Source organism: Stegastes partitus, unplaced genomic scaffold (genome assembly GCF_000690725.1).
Source record: "Stegastes partitus isolate 25-593 unplaced genomic scaffold, Stegastes_partitus-1.0.2 Scaffold22, whole genome shotgun sequence".
NCBI classification, from domain to species: domain Eukaryota; kingdom Metazoa; phylum Chordata; class Actinopteri; family Pomacentridae; genus Stegastes; species Stegastes partitus.
The window spans coordinates 814611-831949 of record NW_007577753.1 but is presented as its reverse complement, the minus strand read 5'-3'; the positions used below and the strand labels follow the sequence as shown (position 1 = coordinate 831949).

The following is a 17339-nucleotide window of genomic DNA, read 5'->3' as shown; positions in this document are numbered from 1 at the left end:
AGTTGAGGAGGAGGCTGATGGAGAGCTGAGCCTGTCAGTGGGAGGCTAATTGGCATAAACATGTGATTGTAACATTAGTGATAATTTAATACACATTTGACCACGGGGATGGAGGCGTGGGGGTTTACTTTTGGCCACCCTTCACTCAGTGTATTGGGTTTCGTGTACACAGTGGGAGGGTGAGGTAATCCGGGGTAGGGGGGCGGCTGCTATAGGACTTTGTTTAGTTGATAGGAAAGGTGAGGAGGTCGTGCCACTGAGGCCAAGGTGTATTATAAAGGCTCATAGTACAAATTAGAACTTTTGGGACTTTTTCCCTTTGCCGTACCCTATTCTGCCTTCCTCTGCTTTTCTCTCTTTTTCACACCCTTTCCTGGCAGAATATTTGGAATAACAATACGACCTGAAGTAGAGCTAATATTTGTTCTACAATGACTGAAATCTGCATAAATTTTCAGTTTTCAGGGTGTCCAATTTGCCTCGAATAAGTCATGTTTAATGTTCTGCCGACAGGTTTGCTGAAGTTGTTGAAAAGGCAGTTTTTTAAGAAAGTGAGCCTCTAGCTTGTCATCTGCCAAGAAGCAGTGATTTAAAAAAAAAAGAAAAAAAAGAAAAGAAGCCAGAGATTAAAATGTGAGGCGTTCTCAGTTTTTATTTTACCTTCTCCTCCAGCTGCCGGTTACTCTCCAGGTTTGATGAATTCTCATCTTAGAATTAACACCAACGTCTGGGTCAGCACAGGGGGAGGAAAAGGAGGCATGAACGTGGAGCGTTTTTTTGGCAGAATAGATTTCACGGCTGTTTCATGCTACATCGCCCATGAGTGTTTTGTTTGGCTCTGGCGTTGCATAATGTAAATTTGAAACAAGGTGGTTTTGAAGTGGGAATATTGATTTAAACGACTCATCCAAAGTCTGCATGCTTGCATAGACAGACACACACGCAGACTGCGGTCCACACCACGATTTTCCAGGCCCTTAATAATTACCATGAAAACAGTTTAATCTCCGTCAGGCCTGTCAGTCTCCCTGTGTGTGTTTCTAGACTGATTCTTGCTTGTTTAAACTCTCCTGTCATTTATTACTACACCAGTTAAAATTCTCACATGAAAGGACCAAAGCCTCATGAAATGTAATGAGAGGAAACCCTCACGCTGGCGGCACATATATTGATGCTGTATAATGTTCTTATTGTCGAGGTGAGTACATGTATTAGTTTCTTATGCTCGCTACTTTTTAAATTTATCCGCAGCTGAGGTTAAAAAAAAAAACTACAAGTTAAAACCTGTACACTGGTATTGTCCACTTGCCTTTCACTGTTCGTACACACACTCAGCAGCCTCTCTCTCCCCCATAACACACACAGAGGATATACAACGTGTCTGTCAGCGGGGTGGCCATTGAGCAAGGAGGCCCCGACAAAACCGCCACTTAGCCTAGCGCTGGGCTGGCACAAAGGGCCCAGGTCAGGGGTCACTTGGAAAGCTGGAGCTCCCCACACCCTTTTCTCATGCTTTCTCTCTCTCTCTCTCTCTCTCTCTGTCTCCCTCTCTCCCTCTCTCTTATTGGAATCTCCTGCCTCCTCCAAACCCTCCCTACCCTCTCCTCCTCCTCCTCTTACCTCCTTCCCCTCCATCCCTCTTGCCTCTTTTTTTGCAGGTCTTCTGGGCCCATTGTCTGAACGGCCTCTTCCACTCCGTCATCCTCTTCTGGTTCCCCCTTAAAGCTTTCCAGCATGGTAAGTAGCTCCCAGAGACTCCTCCGCGGCTCTCGGCGGACTTGGTGGATAAAGAGAGAGGACAGTCAAACACACATACTTTGTCTTAATTAGTTCTCTCTTCAGCCGTCCAGTCATGAATTGCAAACATGTGTGCGCTCCGGTCTGAGCGACATGCATTAACAAGTGGTCACGTTTGCAGCAAAGACTGCTAAAGTGCTTTTGCATGCAGTTATTAACACTCAATTAATTTTTCATAAATCGCTCAGATACCCGTTTTCCAGATGATTGTTCAATGCCCGAAACTATGTTTAAAAAAATTAAAAATAAAAAATCCCAACAGTGTTTTTGTGTTTGAAAATAAATGTACTTCACAATAACTTTATTGATCCATAGAAGGTCATTTGTGCATGTTTGTGCACATTACGATGCAAGGTTTCTGTGTGTGTGTGCAGAGAGAATAGGGATCTTTGAGCCGGTAAGTCTTGGCTGGCCAGAGCTAAGGACCACACAAGCTTGGGCCTGCTCTCCAAACAAAGGCGCCAAGCCCCTTCACTCTGACTGACAGGCTGTCAGCAAAGCCTCAGCGCACACAAGACATGTGACCAGCCGGAAGTAAAGGGAAAGGGAGCCTCTCTTTCTTTTTTGTTACTGGCAGTCGCACACTGTTGATATTTCAGCCACAGCCCCAGCTCAAACCGTCTTGGGCATTTGGAAGCAATATGTCTGCGTGACTCACAGTTTATTTCAATCTTATTAAGTGAGGAAGTTTATAGAAAAGCGTTGGATTCCTTTGCAACGCCAGAATAATTATCAATTTTCTCAGAAAAACAATTCTGTTCTTTGTCTTTCATCAACAAATTAGCCAGAACATTTAATTTCTGACCATGATTAATGCACACCAATTCTGCTTGGATGGATTTTCATACAAACACTGTTTCTTAATAGTTGTGAAAGACAGAATTAACATTCCAGCCTCTCTCAAAGGACAGCAATGGAAGCAGCTTTTTGAGTGTGGTTTTCACTTTAAGTTCCCTGTTCCACTGCAAGAGCTTTACAACAAAGTTCACACTGTGATGTACTTAACGTAATATCCTATGTGTGCTGTGTGAAACCTTGAGAGCTGAAGAAAGACAGCATTGGCCCTAAAAGCCTTTATTGTTGATTCCCTTCACAGATACAGTTTTTGGCAATGGAAGAACTCCAGACTATCTCCTCTTAGGCAACATGGTTTACACAGTAAGTGCACCAATCTTCTTGACAGGCAGTTTCTGCTGTGTTAAAGACAGGTGTGTGAGCCAAGTGTTCTCCAATTTCAGTGAATAAACATTAGTTGTACTTCCTTTTCTTGCGCCTTTTCATTTTGCCTGTTGATACACTATATGAAATATAGTCTCAATGTAATTTCAGATACTTATGAAGCACTTCCCATGACCAGTTTTAGCATTGGATAGGGACATTCTTGGTTCAGTGATATTGTGATTTGTGTCTCCACAGTTTGTGGTCATCACAGTTTGCCTTAAAGCCGGCCTTGAAACTTCATCCTGGACCATGGTAAGTTGAACCCTCTCTTGCTTGGGTTCTCTTATCTCTTTTCAATTCCTCTATTTTATGTGGCCCCTGATACTTGTGACATATTTTACATCTTCTTCTTATCTCCAAATCTCTTTATGGTTTGTTCTCAATGGGCTTTTAACTGTAAACCCAGTGAAATGATACGTATGGTAAATCCTTCAGGTAAACGGATGACTCTTTATGTTAAGTTTACAGTCCAAATTACAAAACGTGACAACAAACCAGATAGTAAACTTTCTAAAAAGGTTAGCCCAAATACAGTGTCAATAAACAAATTCTGGCAATGCTCAAATCTATACTAATACAAAGCCTAAACTTTTGCTGTTACTTTCCTGTCCTCTGATTCTCCTCTACCAGTTCAGTCACATCGCCATCTGGGGAAGCATCGGCCTGTGGGTGGTGTTTTTCATTATCTATTCCTCCTTGTGGCCCCTCATCCCTCTGGCACCCGACATGTCAGGCGAGGTAAACACACATTCTAGCATGTATTTGTACTCATGCTTACGCTCTCTCACAACAACACCTTCCTTGCAGTACTAAAACAAAATTGCTAATATAATCATCTATTTCAGACAGATCAGTATCACCTTATTATTCATTTTCTTCAGGGAAATTCTGGTGGGAAAATTCAGAGTTAAACTTGACACAGGTCTTTGTAAGTCGAGCCAGAGGAGTGTAAACTGTCAGACCTCTGGCTTGTGTTGCATAATGACTAAATTGGGCCAATTTTCCCGGTGTTTGTGTTACGCTTTCCTCCCTCAGCTCTGAGTATCCACAGGTGACACTGAAACAGTGAAGCAGTCAGGAAGCAAAGCTAAGAGCGATGAGGGTGACTGATGTCTTATAAATCTACCCAACTTTCACCAGGATCAAAAATTGAGTTTAAAATGGCCTTTAAAATTCATTACTTTAAAAAAAAAAGAAAAAAAAAAGAAAAAATAGGCCTCTGAAGTGTTGTTTACTTTTTTCCTTTTTAGCAGTTGTTATTTACATGTGTATGCAACTTAGGTCTCTCTGGGTCACCACAGGTGGTCAATGGGAACCTATTAAACAGGTGACATTTCCTAATGCATTCCAGGGAGGAGGCTTTGTCGTTTTTGTCTTTAGAGAACAGAAACACAGTAGGAAGCTATTCAAAGAAAAGAGCTGGCATTACACAGCCTGCAGCAGAGGAAAATAACCCATCCCTTACAGTAAATATTGTCTTTGTCAGGATGTTGTGCAAACTGATCACTTTATAATGAGTATTAATGCCTCCGACAAGGGAAAATAACCGTTAAACACAAACAAAATCCCCTCTGAAAGTGTTTCTTGTCTCACTAGTCACAAGTATGGAAAGATCCGGGCTTTCCTACTGAACTGGAGCTCTATAACTCTTGTGTGTGCCATGTTTCAAATAATGCGTCTGGCATTTGTGTAGTTGGTAAAGTGTACACTGTAACACAGTTTAATACTGTGCTGTTCGATTGTTGGTGGAGTTCACACCAGTGGAAGAGAAACATCAAACATAGAAGTGAGAGAGTTGCCTTCAGCTCACAAGAAGGGTCTTTAAATGAGACATTTTGAATGGACATTCCTGGATTAGGGAAGTAACATTTTTATTTTGGATGATTTATGATATTTTTTCATTTTTCAAAACAGGTTACCATGATACTTGGTACAGATTGTTATATAACAGGTCCTCCTTGATAAAGGAACGTATTGACTCATTAAAAAAACAACTGAAGTGTAGAGCCTTATAGGAAGCAGAATTTAACTAAAAGTCATAGTCTATAGACAAAAGGCATCATTTCTTAATATGATGAAGTCAATTAAGTTTAACTTTTTGCAAAATAAACTGATTTCCATTTCTGGTTGGTAGTTGGATGAAAAGATTGATGCCACTCTCGGACCAGGCTGTAAAATTTAGTGCGACAGCACCAAACAGTTGGTTTAGTTTAACATAAAGACGCCCTCTTTGGAAAATCAAGTTTGCTAAGACCAGATAACAGAAAACTTCAATAATTCTGGAAGAAATTCTTTCCATACCCTATTGAAATGTCCATATAGTTGTTTTGTTTTTTTTATATGCTAGAAGACAAATCATGACCTAAACAAGAAGTGGACGTTGTGGCTGAGCGTTCCTGCCTTGAAGCTGCAGTGTACCAATAACCATGTTAAAAACATAGAGGGTTTCTTGTGTATGTTATGTCACAAACTTAAGAAACCAAGCCAGTCAGCTTGCAGGGTGGGGCTTTCTGCATCATTATTATTCTTTAGAAGTAGTTTCCAGCTCTAATATCTGTGACTAAATGGCTCCAGTGTTACCACTTTCTATTGAGTAGCATAGAGTAGTTTTACAGTGTTTGAGTAGAGTTGTCGGTGAGTGGGGAGAGAGGCAGGGACTTCATCCATACATTCTGGAGGAGACGTTGTTTTCATGGTAAAAAGACCCTCTAAATATGTACTTTTGATACACTGATTTTTGGGTCAAATTAATGACCGGTGAGGGACTTTAATCCTGTGATTTTATTCTCCAGTAACAGAATTCAACTAACAGTTATTCTAAAGCTCACTTATTAACACAACATGTCTTTGTTTGTTTAATCGGTGCTCGATCTGAACTGTAAAACCAACACCTCTCTTTTACAAAGGCTTATGTGCTGGATTACTTATTTGCCAGGCAACCATTAGAGGCTCCGGGAGGTTCTGTCAGCTGGTCCATGTTATGTTTGCAAAATGTCGTTACACTTTATGTTCATACAAATTTAACAATTGATATATAACATGTTAATCTGTGAGTTTTTGAGGTGCACGTTTTGTTACCTTTGGACCGAGCCACGATAGCGTTTTCCCCCGTTTCCAGCCTAAATGAACCAGTGGCTGGTTGTAGCTTCATATTTGCCATAGAGACATGAGAGTGGTATCAATCTTCTCATCAAACTCTTTGCCAGAAAATGACTAATGTTTCCCAAAATCTCGAGCTCTCCCTTTAGGGGCTGCAATTTTTAGTCAAATGTCCTTCATTTCTGATTAGTTGTGCTGGCTAGATGATTATGCTTGGGGAAGATTTTTGTGGCAGATTACAATGTAATTGTGTGCCATTATCTTGTCTGACAGACGCTTCAGCACTTCAACATTACTTTTGGCATCCCATAAGTCCATGTGGGCTGAGTACATGTATGTGCATGACACCATAACATAACTAGCTACACATGCACAGAAATGCTGATTGTTTTGTTCTTGTTCACTTAGTTACACACATGCGCGCACACGCACACGCACACACACACACACACACACACACACACACACACAAACACACACACACACACACAGAGGAGATAGGTATTGTAGCTTCATCCTATCCCCTCTCTGTGAAGCCTGATGCTTTCATCCATGCCCTACAGCACTTGACTGAAGACAGTAATGGTGTCCTGTGGGTAGTTGGTAACTCTATGCCCAGGCCTAACTCAGGGATGCCAGTACATCATCAAACAGGGACACATCTCTCTGAAACCTGAGAAGCCATCAGAGACACAATCTCCACTTCCAAGACCTTGTAGCCTCTGAAGAGCAGGATTATTCTCCACCCTGATGCAGCCCCACATATTTCACCACGGGCTCCCCACTGCGTACGTGAAGCTTCAAAAAAATATTTCTACTCCCCGTCCTTCCATCTATTTTCTTTTACTCTCTCAGCTTTTTTCGTCTGTTCTCTTTTTGTTCACCCCACCCCACCTCTGCCAGCTGAAAAAGTGCCTGAGGGCCCACAGCATAACAGACACCAGAACTCCCTTCTCCTCCTGTTTCTGCTCTCACTCACTACCCGGCTCACTGCCTTTAGCAAAAGACGTAAAGCAGCGCTCGGCTTCATGTGAACGCATTCATCAATGTCAGGCAAAATATTCTTTGGACGATTGACAAGACAGGTGCAGGATCCATCCACAACACACACTGAAGCGACTATTCTGCATTTCGCAGGTACTCCAAGACTGGCTAGATCCCAAACCACATATCTCATCCTGTTTTCACCCCACAAAAGTCTGACACAAATATCAAAAGAGAGCGTCAGATTATTCTGTTCAGGCAGTGTAATCTGCCACACTAAGCGGCTTAGCTTCACCTCAGGAGATGTCTCATGTACACTTTGTCACACTGACCTGCTGTCTGCTGACTTGCCGCTGCTATCAACACAACTGTCTCCAGTACACTTTATCCCGTCTCTCGCCGCACTTTTCACACACACCTTTGCTATTTTCCAGTTTCTGCTGCAAGCTGCAGCAAAGCACCTCTCCCTCTGTCAGACTCAAGTACTTGTCATCAACACATGGATTTTACACTCGACAAGTGCGCATCAGATTCTTCCACAGTTTCTGCTCAGCGATAAGAAACATTTTCTCAGAAAGAAAACACTTTACCGAGTGGTTTGTTAATGCCTAGTGTGCCAGGAATACACTCCGGGCTGTCAGTGCCAGTCTGTGAGAAGTTTATGGGATTAACAGGAATGAAAACACTTTTTTAGACAAACAGATCAACTTAGCTATTAATCTTTATCCAGTTTCACTTCAGTGTAGTTGTAGGTAACAGTTTGTCATTAGAAAGTCTTCTGACAAAACAGGAACAATTATCATGCTCGGTCTCTTTTCAAAATATATCCTTCAGTCCTCTTCAGTTCATTTCTCCTGCTTTACTTTGTAACTGTGGCACAAGCTTTCATAATGAATCAACCATCTTTGTACAAAAAAAATATAAAAAAAACAAAAAAAAGTTCAAGAAAAGTTTTTCAAAATACCTACATTAGGTCTTTATATGTTAGGAAAATCTCAGGGAAACTTGAGTGATATCAATAAATATCAACAAATCTGACTGACTGATGGTTGACTGACTGAATGATTATTGTTGTTGTTGTGTGGGATATATGTTATATTGATTTAAAAAAAAAAAAAAGAGAGAGAAAGTGAGCTTTTACAAGGTTGAATTTCCCTTCTGGGATAAATGAAGTATTTTTCATAAATAAGTGAAACACAGTTGTTTACCCAAAAAAAGCAGATTAAAAAACACAAGCATGGATGGATTTTCCAAATTGTACGTGGTCATCAAGTTGTGCAGTTATTGTCATTAAGGCATACATTTGTCAACAACTTATTCTTTGACTTTGCTCTTCCTAAAGGATAGTACCAGTGACTTTGCATGCTTTACTCCATTATTGTTGACAATTCTCCAAAGTGTAATGTTTTTTTGTGTGTATGTGTGATTTTGTGTGTTTTACCTGCCAGGATGTCACTCGTATCAGCTCACGTCAGTAGTTAGAAAACCGACCCCGAGAAACTTGTGTTATCCGTCATCTGTCTTCTTTAGCTGTCAGTTTAAGTTGTTTGTTGTGTCTTGCAACATGGCTAAAAGGAAATTTGAGATTGGAGAGTTAGTTGCCAAAATTCCCCAAAACAGCAAAAAGCTGTCAGTGATAGGTTTTTTCCCCTGAGCTATCGGGTTTGTAAATCTTTTAATGTAATCTATCAAGCAGTGTATTTCCCCTTTTTGTCCTTGTTTCACTTTAGCAGGCAGTGTCACTTTGCTGTTCATACAATAGTAGCACAAACATGACGAGAGAGCCTTTCTTCAGGATCCAGTAACTAAAAGCAATTAAATAAAGACGTGTTTGCACGTCTGGATCAGCAGTTCAGCATTCTGACAGTTTGTGGAACGGAGCTGTTGATCAGTCTGGAGGTTATCAGTATGATTGTCAGAACGACAGAGCAAAGTTTTTGCAGGAGAAAAAGTTTTCTGGTTTTCTTCCTGTCCTGCAACTAGTATCTGAAATCCTTCTAACTGTTCAACTTGGAAACATGAACTGTAAACTCTAATTGACCCTTTTTCATCACTGTGGCTGCGTCTTTACAGTCCTTCAAGACTCATGAGTCCGTGGTTTGAGAAGTGTTGTTCTTTTTTTCCTCTCTTTGATACTGATAAATAAACCCACAACTCAATGTTAGTGTCAAAGCAGACTTGAGTGCACAGTATAGGTTTAGAGAACAGTTTTAATTCGCTGTGCACACACTGTAAATCATTTGTGCGTAGTCGTCGGTGAGACTGCTGAGTTTTAAGTGTTTATGTAAAGAGTTTTTTTTCTCTGTTTTTCTAGTGGACGTCTTGCTGTCTTTGTTAGACGACACACAGAGAGCACAGAGTGGGAGAAAAATCCAACTGAGAAAGTCGTTGTTTGTTTTCTAAATTGACCTTCTTTGTAGTGGTTATTAGCTGATTCGTCTCCGCTAATGACATTTGTGGAATTTGCGGATTTGTCTTGTCTCAGCCAGGCTGCCTGTTTGCTCTTTTTTATTAGCTTTCTTGGTCATTTTTCAGCCGTCAGAGTCTTCTGTGCTGTGCCGTGTTTGGTCGCTGCTTCTCCATAACAAGCTTTAACGTTGTGTTTGCACAAGAAAGGCTGTTGAGGGTTAGAGCCCCATTTGGTTAAATGTATAGTTTCATCTTTAATTTTGCATCCCTTTCTTGAAACCAATCTCTGCCGTTAGTGCTGTCTGGTTCACATGGATAAATCAGGTTGACGTCTGAGACAGGATGCAACTTAGTTTAACCCTTCACCTCTACCGAATAAGAAAGCGTTAAACAAAGGAGCTCTGTGTAATCAGAAGGCCAGTGTGAATATTAGCATCTCTGAGATGTCGTACTGCTGGTAAAGTGTTATGAAGTTGGCTTTTCATACTCTGATTTGCTGAATCTAAAGTGTACTGAGGGCCTGCGGGGTGAATAGTGAAGTAGTGGATAACCTCAGCTCACATTTACCATCACAATGGGCGACATTAGCATAATTCAAGCTGCTGAGACTATGGGCTTTCTTAGGCATGATCAGCCAGGTGCCAGATTCCGCTGATCAAGTCTTCCTGGAAAAGGAAGCCTTCAACACTTCAGTTTGTAGGTCTGGTAACAGTATTCCTCTGAAGTTTTCCTCCAGACTTCAAGGATTTATGTCTTTTAATAAAGATGTATCTTTGATGTTTCGTATTTTTAAGCAGGGTAGATTGGCTGTACATGAATGTTTTTTTTCCCAGGAACTCCTTCCTCTAAATGCCACGTAGATACCTTCAAACTGCAACGTCCAACCAAAATCTAGTGTGTTGGCCACTCAGCTGCTTTACTGGGGCAGATGGGTGTTCAGCTCTTTGCCCACGAGAACTTCTCCATCCAGAATGTTCAGGAATTGAGTGACTTCACTTCCAGTCAGAAACTCAACTTCTTTTTTTTTTTTCTTCTTTTCTTTAGATTTCTGTTCGGAATTTTGCTTTGGTGACAGTAAATCTAGAGGGAAAGGGGTTTGACAAGCAACATATGTTCAAAGTACTAACCCTCTAAATCCTAAAACTTGCCCGAGGGTTTGAGATACAAATCTTGAAGAATGTATGACTTACAAAACTACACGATTTATCATCGTGACAAACTGTAAAAACAGATAGTAATTTCAGATTTTTAGTTCACGGGTCCTTGAACTGAGCTGAAAATTGACCTGTTGTAAATAAAAATGTGACAGGAGCAACAAACACCAGAAGATGCTTGGAGTTTGGAGGGTTAAAGGTAACCTGTGGATTAGAAGAACTAATGACAAAACTTCAGTCTCTTCTAGTGATCTACAGGTGACGGTTTTTCGCCAACATATATAGCAATGCTCCAGCAAATTTTAGGAAAGAAGTAGGCAGGGCAATGCAGGTTTTGAGTTTTTAAGTTGTGTATTACACCTCAAGGATGCAAACACAGTTTTCAAGAAAACTCCGTGAGACACCTTTTAGGCTACGAGGACAAAAACACAGGTCTCTGACCACCATGCTTTCACCTAATTTGGGAAAAGCACAAATACTCCAACATACATCTCACAGCAGCGTGTGCATTTTGCGTGTGCACATGTGCGTGTATGATTGCTTCTGTCTGTCTGGTCCTGCGTCTAGTCTGTCTGTGTGTGGGTGTGTGGCCATGAGGGGGTCATGGCCTGTCAAAACACACCCCTCCATGCCAGCGGACACTACTGTCTGTCCAGCCAGACAAGTTTATTAGTTTGTCCTAAAAATACAGCCCCGCTCCCTGGACCTCTCTCACCCCGTCCAGCTCCCAGGGGCCCCCTGGTATGAGACATCGCTAGCATCCACCAACACTGCTGGCCCCACTTGTAGTCATGGAATCTGTCCAGATGCCTGAAGACAAACATTTGTTGTTTGGATTTTGAGACTTTGACGTCAAATTGATGGGCTCAAACTGAATTAATGCAGTTTATTTAGGTCTAGATTTACTTTGTTTCTGTAGCTTTCACGGTTGTCTTCATGAGTTATTGCGCCAAATGTTGTTACCAGAATTATGGAATTTTATGACAAACTTGAGACCTGAATATACATGAATATTGTGGCTCAGAGTTATATATGAGGATGTATAAATATTGTTCATGTATTCAACTTGCAAAAGACATTGGTAGTTTATTTTTTAAGCTCTTTGACTGTGATTTCATATGCTGAATATACATCCCTAGTTTATTTTCAGAAGACTCTCAAGACAGCTTAAACACCCTCATTAAAATGCATGATACACTGAGTGAAAATGAAAATAATTAAACTGAAAAAAAAAAAAATGTTTCCACCAGGACTGCATAATTTTAAAATTGACATGAAAATATCCCGTGCTTGGATGCAATTTTCCTTCATCCCATACGTTTTCAGCCTCCAGGCGACAGAAAAGCTTTATTCATTCATGTCCCATCTCAAACTGTAGGAAAAAAGCCATTTTTGATTTCCTGTCATTTGGGATTTCCTCTCCCCCCGTGTTTAGTCAGACATCAAAGTCAATTTGCAGGTAATGGCGAACAGATTAGCTAATTTGAGCAAACCTGAGCGCTTTGATAGTTTTGACACTGATCTGTGTGTGTGCATCCTAAGGGCCGAGCCTGTGTCACGTTACAGGAAGGACGCCGTCGAGGGGCCTCGGCAGTTTAAACAAGTGGCACGTTACAATGCAAGGAGCACGAGTTTTGCACTTTGACACGTAATGACAGATAGTTTCAGTGCAGCGGGCCAAAGCAAACACGGTCCTCACACAGAAAGCTTGAAGTTTTTGCCCCCACCCAGATGATCCACTGTCTCCCCACCACTCCGGACCCAAGAACAACCTCATTACTCATGAAGTCACTATGAACATTTATAACTTAGTGTGTTAAAATAAAACATTAGTTGTAATTTAATGTAGCTCTGTGACAGCGAAGAAAATCATCCGCGTCTGAACTTTTAGTCAACTCTGCACTAATGATATGATGAACTGTTTTATTAGGAGCGTCTTTTTGGGGAGGGGTGTTTTGGGAAGCTGCGGTGGGCATTTCACGGTGTTGTCTGAAGTTTTTAGGCCAACAATTAATCAAGACAAGAATTTTGCAGATGAATCTGCAACGAAAATAATTATTAGGTGCAGCCCTGCAGTGAACCGTAGGAGTCAGAATAAAGCCAAAAATGATAAACACTTTCAGTAAGCTTTCTATAACCCTGCAAACACTTTTAAGAAGTCTGGAGCTCATCTAATGTGAGTATTCTCCACAAACATTAATCTCTGGAGTTAAATATCAAGCTTATACTATAGTAATTAAAGCTCTTATGCTTCAACACTCACTCACGCTGAGTGGTTGCTGTATTGAACGCATCATTAGAAGCACCTCAGATCACGGTCCTGGTCTCCTGTGATGTATCGACAGAAGCTCTCAGCAGCACACGGCTGAGCTGCTTTCCTTTGAAAGAGATACCACTGTCTGAATACATCGCAGCTACTGACTCCGCCCTGAAGGGCAGAGAGGTGGAGGGGGATCCAAACAAAAACATGGTATCATTTAGTCATGGAGGATTAACCCACTCTGAGGAAGTTATTTGGACCCATCTTCTCTGTGTCCACAATACAAGTGTTTAGGGCTGCTTTTGTCATGTATGTGTTTTGATATGTGGCACCACAGAGGATGGTTGCGCCTTATCAGGTGTTTCTCCTTTTAAAGAGCTCTTCTTTTTATCTGATAGGTAGTTGAACTCTGCATTGTCAACAGTGACCTGAGAATAAGTGTCTGTGTGTGTGTGTGTGTGTGTGTGTGTGTGTGTGACAGGCGGCCATGATGTTCCGTTCGGGGGTCTTCTGGATGGGCCTGTTCTTCATCCCAGTCACCTCGCTGGTCTTTGACGTGGCCTACAAAGTGTGAGTCTTCTCTCCGCTCTCCTCGCTCATCATCGCTCCAATACACACAGCGTACAGGAAATTCCTCCACAAGCTCCCCTATCTCAGAGAGAAATTTCAGCTACAGTTTTTCCCTCAGACGTCCACAGAAATGTAGCGTTTCCATCCTGCGAACGCTCCATGAGAAAACGTTCCTGCTCCGAGTCTGGTTGACATCAGCGCACAGCAGATTCAGGGTGTCAGGATCAATTTGCAAAGCTGGAAGTTTTATTTCCTGAGTTACTCCAAACAGCTTGAATTGGTCGATGGGGTGTTTTATTGTCAGTCTGTGGAGATTCCATCATGTTTAAGCATCTGCCACATGATTCTGGTTTTTCTAAAATATTGTTAAAATTACAGCGTGAAGAAGGCGTGTTTCAAGACGCTGGTGGACGAGGTGCAGGAGCTCGAGGCTTTATCTAAAGACCCTGGAGCAGTGGTGCACGGAAAGAGGTACGGTCACTCACCACTTCAGCACTCCTTGCTTTACGCCATGATTTTACATTTACACAATTATACTGAGTTAATGATTTATCTTTAAGTGGATCACAGATAATTTGATGAAACGTGGATGACAGTTTTGTCCCAATTAAAATTTCATCATACAGTGAAACGATGTGAACGATAATTTAGAATTCAAATAATATTTCTCCAAGATATCATTTTGGTCTCTTTGCTTTTGTTCTAATGTACCATTACGATGCACACATTCCAGTGTTTTCATGTGAAGCAAGCAAATTGGGAAACCCCATCTTCTCTGTTTCTTGTTTGTCAATGTGCATAAAGCCACACTTGCAAACTAGCAAGTAGCTACAACTTTTTTTCTTTTCTTTTTTTTTTTTTTTTTACAGCAACTTCCAGACTTTTTGCTAAGCAGCACTTTATTTGTATTTTCGTTCTTGCAATTTTGGAGACATAGGATATTAAAAAGAATTCTAGCAACTAAAATACACTTCTGTATGGACATTTATGCTGGATTCACTGAATATCAGACTTATGATAATAATGAACTTCCAACTTCTAAGTAGTTCTCAACATCAGCTTGTCACTAAAACTGAGAATGACTTTTCCTAAAGCTGAAACTTGGCACTTAATAACACAAAAGTGCCTGAAAACCGAGTAAACATGGATGTGATGTGAATGCAACATAATCCTCACCTGTCAAAAGCCCAACCTCCTGTCCCACAATCACCTTTTTTCTTTTGGTTTTTTACATTACTGCTTAGTCCTATACACAGTCCCAGGCAAAGCATATTTCTTGTTTCACACAAGATAAACTGAATTTTCCACCATTTTCAATTTGTGGTCAGCATTACGAGCTGTAGGCTATTTGAAGTCTCCAGTCACAGAACATGTCATTTACATTGATAAGAAACATAAATTTTGGTCAAATATCTGAGAAACTGTTTATGGGTAAAACAGCCAGATAGCGCTCTCTGTTTTTGGTTAATCCAGCAAATCAATTACATGACAAAGACATTTCATTACATTGATGCAAAATGCATGTAAAAATCATTTACTGCCATAAGGCAGTCTTTGTCATTGATTTGCAGCATTGCTCACATGGCTCACATTAACACTGCGGCAAAATGACAGATTTTATTGTCTCGGGATATCATATCTCACCGACCCTATCAGGGCTACATCCTTGATGCCTCGGCTATTATTCTGTCCTCTGAAAAAATATGGAACATTTTCCTAAATTCAAGATGAACCGGGAGGAAGAATCATCTGTATCCTCTCAAAATCCCTCAAAATGTCACAAATACTCACCATTTTACTGCCAAAAGCATTTCTAGGTGGAGGTTAGAAATCTTGAAATTGCTGCTAAATTGCAGGAGTTTTACTGTAATATCAGTAATCATGTCATAAGAGTGGCTGTCTGCGTTCTTCTTTTTTTTGATGCTATTTCTCATTTTAGAGCAACAGTCCAGCTATATTAAAGCCATATATTATAAAAATGTATCAGCTGAAGCAGGACTGCTCTACTCTCTGGGGTCTGAGGCCTGCTGCAGGCATCGACATGGAGCAGATCAGTGTGAGATCTCCTGCTGGCTGAAAGTGATCTTCCTGCCTGGCCACTGTCCCGGACCCAGCAGGCCGCAGACACACACACACACACACACACACACACACACACACACGCGCGCGCACACACACACGGACACACACACACACACACACACCTACAGAAACAAATACGAAGAGACACAGACACCCAGGTACATGAATGATTTTTACATATATGCATATCGGCGGTCGCACATGTGCACACACAGACATGTATAGTTGCTCACATTTGCTAGCTTTACATGAACGCCTTTTGGCCAACCCGCTGTTTTAAATATTTCACTTCACACATTCACTTTGTCCTTCCTTCGGCGTCTTCACGGTTTTGTCTCCCCACATGGTGTTTGTACCAGCAGGTAGAGCAGTTGGCAGGTCCGTGCACTCTGGAGGTGCTTGGACAGCCTTGATGTATGGGTCATTAAATCTGCCTGTGGTGCGCAGCATGCTGCTAACACACTCAATGTTTCTGTGTGTGTCTTTGTGTGTGTGTGTCTATGTGTGCAGTTTGACGGAGAGGGCACAGCTCCTGAAGAACGTCTTCAAGAAGAGCACAGTCAGTCTGTACCGGTCTGACTCCATGCAGCAGAACCTGCTCCGTAAGTTGCACCAAAGTCTTTCTTTCTTTCTTTCTTTCTTTCTTTCTTTCTTTCTTTCTTTCTTTCTTTCTTTCTCATACTGTATCTCTAGCTCACCTTTCGTCCGCGGGGAGACAGTAACCCTCATCCAACTTCTTTTCATAAATGCGCTGGGTTTTTGCAGATTTAGATCAGTAATCGTGCCTTCAAATGGCTCCACAGTTCCTTGTATTCTAACCTGCACTGTATCTATCTGACAGAATGCTAATATCAACTGTTAGCTGTGTAACATCAACACATAGAGTTTAGATTTTGACTGACTGTCACTATTTTATAATCTCAAAAGCATGAAAAACAGAATTGGTAATTTATAAACAGATGCATTTTAGTTAATTTTACTTTTTCTTCTACTGTATGGCTGTTTAGAGGAAGACAGCATTTAACACGACCATATTTAATTTCCTCATGCAGACACAAATCTTCACTCTACACATAAAAGTCAGCTCAGTTACTCTGGACGAGGTTTTAATGTTGTTAAAGAGCGATCTGCCGGGTTAGCAAAGCGCATTCTCTCACCCTCTGTTGTCAGACTGTGCTCGGCCGATGCAAAAGAAGCAGTTCAAAGTGTGTGTGTGTGCTTCTCTCGGGACTGCAGTTAAATCACAGGAGGCTCAGTGAGTTTGCCAAAAATCAGTCGGTAATGAGGACTGTAATTATTTCTGCTTTCGAGGTGAGAAGTCACAGACATGAGCACTCCAGACTGGATTAAAGTCACTGACTAGCAAAGTGATATTGTAAGAGTCCCACCTCCCAGAGAGATAAATCCACTTCGAATTAGAGTAAAGTATTTCTATTTATGATAACATATTTATAAAAAAAGTACCTGAAGTGGCTGAACTCAGGTGTCCCATTGAAACCCTTCAGTGGTTCTCTCAGCATGGGTTTTGGTTTTTCTGTTTGGTTTTTCTCTGTTCTTTTCTGTCTTTTGTCTGATCAGTTTGTTTTTTGTTTGTCTCATAGGTGGGGATGAGACCGTTGTTGTGTGATACCTTTTTTAAATCCAATATTCAATCCTCACCTCACCGTTTAAATCTTCAGCCCCTCTGTAGCTCCCCGATAGACGCCACTCTCTCTCCTTCTCGCTGTTGACTTCCCGTCCTTCCCCTCGTGTGCCTTCGTGTG

General features: G+C 41.3%; 1 protein-coding gene across 6 annotated transcripts in view; it reads left to right on the top strand.

Moving 5' to 3' along the window:
* The window catches only part of atp8a1 (ATPase phospholipid transporting 8A1), a 108121-nt gene that overhangs the window by 86690 nt on the left and 4092 nt on the right, over positions 1-17339 (top strand). For all 6 annotated transcript variants that reach the window (XM_008295098.1, XM_008295114.1, XM_008295081.1 and 3 more), the window contains 7 exons: positions 1659-1737; positions 2894-2955; positions 3214-3270; positions 3649-3756; positions 13406-13494; positions 13873-13965; positions 16087-16178. In XM_008295098.1, coding sequence (XP_008293320.1) covers positions 1659-1737; positions 2894-2955; positions 3214-3270; positions 3649-3756; positions 13406-13494; positions 13873-13965; positions 16087-16178 — 580 coding nt within the window. The remainder of the gene's footprint in view (positions 1-1658; positions 1738-2893; positions 2956-3213; positions 3271-3648; positions 3757-13405; positions 13495-13872; positions 13966-16086; positions 16179-17339) is intronic.